At 46.2% G+C, this 9999-nt stretch overlaps 1 protein-coding gene across 1 annotated transcript in view; it reads right to left on the reverse strand.

Annotated features, from left to right (window-relative positions):
* Nucleotides 1-9318: 9318 nt before the first annotated feature.
* The window catches only part of NELL2 (neural EGFL like 2), a 164369-nt gene continuing 163688 nt past the window's right edge, over nt 9319-9999 (reverse strand). The window contains exon 13 of the mRNA XM_015816908.1: nt 9319-9354. Within this exon, the coding sequence (XP_015672394.1) occupies nt 9319-9354 (36 nt within the window). The remainder of the gene's footprint in view (nt 9355-9999) is intronic.

Raw genomic sequence — 9999 nt, forward strand, 5'->3', positions numbered from 1 at the left:
AATAATAATAATAATAATAATAATAATAATAATAATAATAATACGCAAGAATTCCGGGCCATTGCCAGCAAACTGAACTGGCCAGAAGACATCCTCCTTAGCCATTTCAAAGATGGACTAAATTATGACCTATATGATGCTTGCCTGCCCCGAGGGGACCCACACCAACTTGAGGAATGGTACGTCTTGGCAGAGGAAGCAGAGATCGACATATTGAAGAGGCACCACCGAGGAAAACAATGGAGCCGCTCACCGCCTGAGCTGACATGCGAACCAGTGAAACCATTGGCCACGGCCAAGAAGCAACCAGGGTGTTTCAAGTGCGGGAAAGAAGGGCACCGAGCTGTAGAATGCCGCTCAAGAGCCACCCAACACAACCCAAACAGATCACCGGCCAGTAACTCCGGAAAGTCTCCAGCCAAGCCAAAGGAACCTGCCATGAGAATGATGGAAGCTGTGGAATCCCCCACCTCTGCTCAGCAGGGGGAAAGAACCCCAGCCTACACCGCAGGGCCGGTGGACGCCTCAGACGACAGCTCGGAGGGCGAACCCCTGGTGAGTGGACGCATCACACCCATCCTAAAGACAGTGACTATATTCATCCCCCCCATAGCCGAAGCCGTGAGGGTGAGAGCATTAATAGACTCTGGCTGCACCCGCTGCCTCATTAGCCCGACGCTAGTGGGGAATCTGGGCATTCCATCGAGGAGACTGGAACAACCAATCTCATTTGGCCAGTTAGATGGGTCCATAGCAGGGGGGGTGCCCGCTACCCTAGCCACAAGTCCCTACAACCCTGTAAAAAACCTGGACCAAAATATATAGGGCCTTTTCCAATTAAAAGAATCATAAACCCAGTAACAGTAGAATTAGAATTATCCAAAAATCTCAGGCAAATACACCCAATTTTTCATTGCAGCTTGCTGAAAAGAGAGCATCAGTCATCGTTATGGCCAAAAATCCTCCACCACCACCTCCAATCATGGTGGAGGGCGAACAACACTTCGAGATAAAGGAAATCCTAGATTCTAGGAGATATCATGGAGCGACTCAGTACCTAGTAGCATGCAAACACCTCCCTGCCTCACAAAACGAATGGGTCCATAAACGTCATGTCAGAGCCCCGAAGCTATTAAAGAAGTTTCACACAGAGTATCCTAACAAGCCAGACTAACTTTTATACCTGTTTTGTTTTCTTTTCAGGTGGATCTCTCTTATTTTTAAGGGGGCAGGATGTCAGAATCCAGTTATATTTCATCTCTAGTTATCAACTATGAAAAACCCCATTTCTGCCCTCTCTGGATTCTGTCATACTACGAAAGGGAAGGGGGATAAGCAAAGGGGTTTTATGGCTCTCACTTCCTTCCTTACAACTTCAAAGGGACTGAATGTGGATCGCACCAAAAGGACTGATCATAACAATAGGGCCCATCAGCTTTCATCTACTCCTCTCTGAAGTTTCCCTTCCGCCGGCCATGAGGAAAAGGGGGTGGAAATGTAACGCCTGGGATTGTCGCTGGAAAGATGGTGGGTTGGGGGGGGCTGCTTGGGAACACTTAAAACCTGGAAGTGGAAACCTTTAATATGATGGGAGAATGGAATGAGAACTCTGAGGTTAGCCATAGGGCCATCACCCCCCCAACACCTCTAGTGACACCAGCGGGATCCCAGATCAGCCTTTTGAAACCCTAAAGGTGGCAGCAAATCCCCTGCCATGAGTGCCTCTCATTCCCAGCGAATACTGAGACTTGGCTGAAGTGTTCAGCGAGACAGAATGTGACATCCTACCCCCATCCCCCATAGAACCACTGACTATGCCATTGAGATTCTACCAGGAGCTAAATTGCCAAAGCCAAAGATGTATGAAATGACCCCCCTCAAAGTGAAGGAATTGAGAGAATACATTGATAAAAAATTAATTGAGAGGTTTTATTGAACTCACAAAATCCAAAGTGGCTGTCCCCGTACTTTTTAAGGAAAAAAAGATGGATTGCTGAGGCTCTGCGTGGATTTTAAAGTATTAAACACTGTTAGCATGGAGAATATGTACTCTCTCCCTTTAATGAAAGACATGTTAGCCCACTTGGTGAAAGGACGAATTTTTACCAAGTTAGACTTAACAGAGGTGTATTATCGGGTTAGAGTAAGAAAAGAGAATTAAAACCTTGCGCTTACACTTTGAAAAAACTCACTGACATGGAGCGGAGGTGGGCCGTTTGGGAGAAGGAAGCCTTTGCAATCAGATGGGCCTTATTGACTTGGTGTCATTTCCTAGAGGGGAGCAAGGTGCCTTTTGAAGTATGGACTGATCACAAAAACTTAGAGGCACTGAAAACTCCCCGTAAATTGTCCCCCAAACAAGTACGCTGGGTGCAATATTTTAATCATTTTAACTTTACCTTGAAATATATACCAAGTAGAAGAAATTTTTTAGCTGATGTCCTCTCCAGACTGCCTCAATATAAAAGCCAATGTGAACAGATCATAGATTCATAGCCACGACGTTAAACAAGCTGGTCACTTTGGATATTTAAAGACACTACATTTAATTCAGAGGCAATTTTGGTGGCCAGGCTTAAAGAAAGATGTGGAGAACTATGTAAAAAGTTGTGCAGTCTGTGCTACCATGAAGAGAATCCCAGGAAAGCCCCCTGGACTGTTACAGCTTGTCACAGATCCTTCTCAGCCATGGGAAGAGATCACTATGGACTTTATTGTTGAATTGCCAGAATGTAGAGGAAATATGGTAATATGGACTGTAATTGATCTTTTTTCAAAGCAAGCTCACTTTATAACATGCTCTGACCTCACATCTGCCCAGAAATTAGTCAGATTATTCCTTAAGCATATTTACCGGCTGCATGGTGCACCAAAATGGATAATTTCTGACAGGGGAGTTCAATTTATGGCCAGATGTTGGAGGGATTTTCTCAAACCGATTGGTTCTACACAAGGACTATCATCAGCTTTTCATACTTCTACGAATGGAGCGGCTGAAAAAGTGAATGCAATGGTGGAGCAGTATCTTAGATGCTATTTAGATTAGCAACAGATGAACTGGACTTATCTCCTCCCTTTTGCTGAAGCGGCTTATAATAACACAGTACATAGCAGCACTGGACTTATGCCATTTAAAATAGCCACTGGAAGGGATTTTATTCCGATGCCTGAATATCCCCAGGACCCTCCTCTCTCTCAAACATTAGATCAGTGGGTGTCTGCTTGGAGGGGTGTTTGGGACAATACAAAGAAAGCTTTAACAAAAGCCTCAGAAATTTGCAAAAAACAAGCTGATAAGAAAAGAGCACCTCAGAAATCATTCCATGTGGGGGGAAGGGTTTATCTTTCTACAAAGTATCTAAGACTTAAGTTACCTAGCAAAAAATTGGGACCAAAATACCTAGGACCATTTCCTATAGTCCAGATCATAAACCCAGGCACTGTAGAGTTAAAACTCCCCTGTCTCCTAGGAAAGATCCACCCAGTGTTCCATAGAAGTCTGTTAAGGCCTTTCAGGGAGTCAACTTTGATACCCCCTCCCAAGAAAGCACCTGACCTGCTTGTGGTGGCCGGAGAGACTCATTATGAAATAAAACACATTCTTGATGCTAGATTATACAAAGGTAAATTGCAACATTTGGTGCAATGGAAGAGATATCTGTTATCAGAGGCCACCTGGGTGAAAAGTACTGATGTGAAAGCTGATAGATTGATACACAAATTCCATGAAAATTTTCCATGAAAATCCAAATAAACCGAGAAGGGATTCTTAATTTTTATTCTTGTTTGAATTGCAGGATTTCTCCTTTCTTTAAAGGGAGCCGAATGTCAACACTGCAATGACCTGAACTGAAGCCATTTTTACTTCATTTTCAGTTGCCACATATTTAGACAAAAGGAGGGGGAAAGTGTAGTTTTAAGTTAGCCATAACAATTCTCATGTATGGGAACCAAGGTCATTACTGATAACATTTTGGTGGCCTGGAGAGCTGGGAGGAGTGCTTGCATTTACTAACAATTGGTGAATGTGATTTATGATATCTAATTGGGGTGGGAATTGCAACTTGCAACTTTGTAACCAGAGGGAGGGAAAATTAGTCTTGGGTTCACCTTTGTATGTGCCATTATTTTGTAGCCAAAAAATATGTTCTTTAAGGAAGAATTCCTTGAAGTTCTTTTAATTGGTCTCATCTACCGGAACCATGACACTTGTCTTTAAAGACAATCACATTTCTTCCAGGTAGAATAAGCACATCTTCATGAAAAGAGAGAAAGAGAGACATGTCCTCTCTACCCTTAAAATACTACAAAAACTCTGGACAAATATTAAATCAATAGTAATTCTAATATTTGAATTATAACTATTGAAATTCAGCTGAATGTCAGAGTTTTGAAAAAATATAGAACAGAACTGAAGCAAAATATCCCTAACTTGTGACTCNTCTCTCTCTCTCTCTCTCTCTCTCTCTCTCTCTCTCTCTCTCTCTCTCTCTCTCTCTCTCTCTCTCTCTCTCTCTCTCTCTCTCTCTCTCTCTCCATGTAGTGGGAGAGAGAGAGAGAGAGAGAGAGAAGAAGAAGAAGGAGGGGGAGGAGGAGGAGGAGGCTGCCCAGCCACCTGAATACTTTCCCTGCATGTGACCTGCCTGCTGAGAGGGACTGACCATCATCATCTCATGTGAGCTGCTTGGTGAGAGAAACTGATCACCACTCCACCATGTGTCCCAGCCTAGCAGAGGTGCCTAAGTGAGGGATCACTGTGGACCGGCAGCCATACCAAGAAGGCCAGGAGAACCCGGACTCCAGTGGCCCTTTGGGGGATAGCACTACAAGTGGGGGCTCATCTGGGATTTCCTTCTGGCCTTTCTCCAGAATGGGGTGGTGATCCCATCCAGGGACATGAGCCAAGTGAGCGAAATGGACTCCACCACCATCACTAAGTGGTGTGAGGACAAGAACAGTGAGGTAAAGTTGAGCATAGCAATTGATTGTGGATGCTTGTCCAGAAGTGCGAATTCTCCAGACAAGGAGGACCCTTGTCCCTGACCAATGGGTATACATGGTAGACACAAACGTGGACCAGGACTCCTCTCACTCTTATCTGCTATTGGTGTGGAAGAAAAGGGTTCCAAAGTGCTTTAGGGTTGAGAGCCTTCAATTGACTGAGGACACCAGGGCAAGGGTGATACACCTGACTCCATGGGCCACACCTTCAGCAAAGACATTGGGCCTCCAAGAGGAGACACGTATTTTGATTACCATAGGGCAGCAGAGGCAGGATCTGCCCAGGCCATGGGGAGCCTGACACCCATCCAAACCCTGACTGGCAACTACTGTGCTGGGGCTGGGTACAAGAAACTATGTATCTTTTCAGGGATACAACCAGTGCCACAGGAGGAGGAAGAATGCAAAACCTGGATGGAGCAGGCAGTAGAACGGGCCAGGATGGAGCAACTTTCACAGGGTGCTTTAGTCTCAGACCCAGTCTGGAATCAAATAAAGACTGAAGCCAAAAGGAACACCTGGGTGTATCATGAGCTCATAAGGGGAGTTAGGGAAACAGAAGTGGTGGAGGAGGCCAAAGAGGCTATAGCCGATTTGCCACCAGAATAGCCCTCAGGCATGGGAGTGAGGAAAGCTGGAGGTGATGATGCCCAGCTCACTACTATGCAAGCTCAAATATCCAACTTAACTAAGATGATGGCCTCATGGATGGCAATGGGTGGTTTGCCCTTGAATGGAGGTCTGGCTAGACCAGTCAGTGGGGCAATGGGCTCTTTCACTTCAGCTGATAAGTTGGTAAGGCCAGTGTTCTGTATAATTATGGGGGTGCAGGGCATTACAGGTGCATTTGTACAGAGCTGCAAAAACTATGAAATTTGGCCCAGTTGGGAAACTACAGGGAGCCAGTGAGGGAGCGAATTGGGTGCCCAGCAATACTAGCTAGCTCCAATCAAAAGGGTGGTGAAGGGCAGCCTTGGGCATCACCCTTTGCGAATGAAGTTTTCCCAAAGCCCTCGGTGATAGGAGTGACAGGAGCAATCTCATTAACAAAGGACTCCTAGAGCCCAGAGCCTACCAGAGTCAAAGTGATGAAGGTTTAGCAACAGCCTTCAGGGACTCAAGTATGGGCTGTCAGACCAGATGCTGTGTCTCTCACTGCCAAAATTCCTAAACAGTTGGTTGGCCCTTCTTCAGTGGTGCCAGTACAAGTGGAAGGCATCTACACAAGGGCCCTCTTGGACTCAGGTGCACAAGTGACATTACTCTACTGGGATTTCTATGACAGGAACCTGATGCAAAAGTTGGGCGATTTGAACATTTGGGGCATTGGAACAGAGAAGTTCCCATACGATGGGTATCTACCTATCCAGCTAACATTCAGATCCCCAGTTGTTGGATACACTGAAACCTTCAACACCCTGGCCATTGTCTCGCCCTCCAGAAGTATCCAAGGCTCACTGATTGTGGGGATGAACACCAACTTAGTTAGGCATCTGCTCACCCCAATTGTCCCATTAAGAAATGACTCGGTGATAGGGGACGTTCATCCTGCACTGCAGGCAGTATACCAACACCTGATGCAAGAGCAACAGGCCCCAGCAGAAGGTTTGGGGTGACTGTGGAAATTGGACCAAAAGAAGAGAGTACTAAACCAGGGGAGGTGGCATGTCTACGGATCTCTGTCAGAGTGGACTGGAAGCAGCCTGGGTCCTACTTCCTCCTTGAATCTGACCCCAGAAGACAGAACATCAGAGTGGAGGTAATCCCAGAGGTGGTCTCCACAAAGGCCCTGTGGCAGGCCAGAGGACGGATCTTGGTCAGAGTCCGGAATATTACCAACTTCCCTGTGAAGTTGAAGGACCGGATATTGTTGGGACAAGTGAGCCCAGCCATCCCAATTGTACTGCCTGATACTAGGAAAAACACTGAGGATGAGGTTTCAACAGATCAATTCTACCCAAAGAACACACAGCTTTCCCAAGAGGGACAAGAGAGGGCTAAAGACCAGGTTTTGAGGTGGCAACATCTTTTCTCGAAAGATGAATTTGACGTGATATGCACTAATCCGTCTACAAGAAGATAAGCCTTTCTGAGAGAGGTCTTGGCAGATTCCCTTAAGTAACTTAGATGACCTTAGAGAGCATCTAGTGAAATTGAAGAGGACTGGGATCATCTAAGAATCTCGAAGTTCCTACGCCTCTTCCATAGTGATAGTCCAGAAGAAGAATGGGTCCCTGAGAATGTGTATAGATTACCGTACCCTCAATTGGAGCATCATTCCAGATCAGTACACAATTTCTCGAATCAAAGATGTGTTGCATTTTTTATCAGGAGCAAAATGGTTTAGTGTGCTGGATTGGAGAAGTGGCTATCACCAGATTCCCATGCATCCAGATGATAGAGAGAAAACTGCTTTCATCTGCCCCTTTGGGTTCTATGAATTCAATCGAATGCCTCAAGGATTATCAGGGGCCCTGGTGACCTTTCAGAGACTCATAGAGCAGACTGTGGGAGACATGAACTTGATAGAGGTGCTAGTTTACCTAGATGATATCATTGTCTTTGGCTAGACTCTTGAACAACATGAGGAGCACTTGGAAAAGGTTCTAACCAGGCTCCATGAAAAAGGATTGAAGCTTTCATTAGAGAAATGCCTATTTTACCAACCATCTGTCACATATCTCGATCATGTTGTCTCTGCAGAAGGGATATCAACTGATCCCATGAAGCTTGAGGCTGTCACTTCCTGTCCCAGACCCCAAAATGTGGCTGAACTGCAATTGTGTCTAGGGTTCTGCTCATATTATTGGAGGTTTGTTGAAGGATTTGCAAAGATAGTCCATCCTGTCAATGATCTGTTGAAGAATGAAGAGGTAGAGGATGTGTTTGGTCTTTCAGACCAAGTCCATCAGAATAAGGGACCCAGGAAGTCTTGAGAATCCATTCATGCAGAGTGGACTGAGCAGTGTGAGCAGGCCTTTGGCCAATTGAAGAGGAGACTCACGAATGCTCCTGTCTTGGCCTATACAAACCCTAACCGGCCATATGAACTACATGTTGATGCTAGTCGGGATGGTCTTGGGGGATACTGTATCAAGAACATGATAAACATCTTAAGCCCATCACATACCTCAGCAGGGGCCTCACTTCAGCTGAAAAGAACTATCCCACCCATAAGCTGGAGTTCCTGGTGCTTAAGTGGGCGGTAGTAGATAAGTTAAAGGATCACCTATATGGGGCAGCATTTGAGGTTAAGACAGACAATAACCCTGCTCACAACAGCCAAGCTTGATGCTGTAGAGCATTGGTGGCTAGCTGCCCTCTCCAGGTTCAGGTTCAGCCTGAGGTACTGGCCGGGTGTGGCGAACAGGGATGCAGATGCCCTGTTGAGGAGGCCTCACAGTCCTAAGGAAAAGTTGGAGAATGGATCCGATTGACCCCTGATGGTATTCAAGCCCTGTATCAGGGGATAGAACACTGAGTTTGAGGAGCAATTGGGGCAGAAGCAGTAGGAGTCACTACCACAGGTGTTCCTAAGCTGTACTGCAAACCCATTCAAGTTAGAAGGGAGGGTATGACCAAGAAAGACTTGAAAAGGCAGAATACCACCTTTGTGGCCTGTCTGCAAGGGCCTTGAGAAGTGGTCAGCGAGAGGCCCTGTTAACTGACCTGTCAAGAGGAGCTCGGTTGATGTATAAAGAGTGGGACTGGTTTCAGCTCCAGGGAGGTGTGGTTTATTGGAAGAGCCCTTTGGATGGGCTCGAGGAAAAGTGGCAACTGTTGCTCCCAGAAAACATAGGGAAGCGGTGCTGATTGTGCTACATGATGAGCATGGGCATCTGGGGCCAGAGAAGACCTTCAAGTTAGGGAAGGATCACTTCTACTGGCCTTGTATGAAGATGGAGGTTGGAGACTACTGTTGATCCTGCCTGCGCTGTATCCAAAGAAAGACCCTACCACCCAGGGCCACCCCGATGGGCCACCTGCAAAGTCACGGGTCCATGGATCTAGTTTGTGTCAACTTCCTGTGTCTGGAACCAGATACAAGTGGATAGGGGAATGTATTGGTTGTGACTGATCATTTCACTCGCTATGCACAAGCCTTCCCAACAAAGGATCAGTGTGCCACACAGTAGTCAAGGTACTTGTAGAAAAGTTCTTTGTACACTATGGGCTACGTCAGTGCATATATTCCAATCAAGGCAAAGATTTTGAAAGCAAGCTTTCAAAAGCAAGCAACTGCTGGACATACTGGGCATTTGGAAGTCATGCACCACTCCCTTGTGGGTGCACAAGGAGACCCACAAACTGAGAGGTTTAATCGTACTCTTCTGGACATGTTAAGGGTGCTGACTGCAGAGAAGAAGCAACATTGGACACAACATATTTCTACTGTTGTGCACGCATATAATAGCATGAAAAATGATGCTACGGGGTATTCTCCGTATTGACTGATGTTTGGCAGGGAGGCTCAACTGCCAGTAGATATAGCCTTTGGCATCTCAACGGACGAAACCTCCCTTAATTCACACTGCAACTATGTGGACAAGTTGAGGAGGAATCTGAAGATGGCATATGAGAAGGCTCTAGCCGTTTCAGCGGTCCAAGGACAGAGAAACAGGACAAATTATGATCTGAAGGTGAGATTCAAGATTTGCAACCTGGCAATCGGGTATTATTGAGAAATCTGGGCATTCCTGGGAAACATAAACTGGTGGACTGATAGAGTTCTCGGCCATATATTGTCAGTGATAAGCTACATGGATTTCCAGTGTACCAGATTCAAATGGAAGAGAGTTCAGGGCCTCTGAAAGCACGGCACCGAAATCATCTATTCCCTTGAAATGAGGCAATACGAGCCTCTCAGCCATCTGCTCCAAAAGCAACTGAACCTTGCCCGACAAGGACGAGACGAGTGAAAACCTGCTCCATCTGTGGCAGGAGAACAGGATGACGGCGGCCTCGGCGGCCTCGGCGGCCTCGGCGGCGGCGGTGGTG

This window comes from Protobothrops mucrosquamatus, unplaced genomic scaffold (assembly GCF_001527695.2).
Source record: "Protobothrops mucrosquamatus isolate PMUCROS unplaced genomic scaffold, P.Mucros_1.0 scaffold526, whole genome shotgun sequence".
NCBI lineage: Eukaryota > Metazoa > Chordata > Lepidosauria > Squamata > Viperidae > Protobothrops > Protobothrops mucrosquamatus.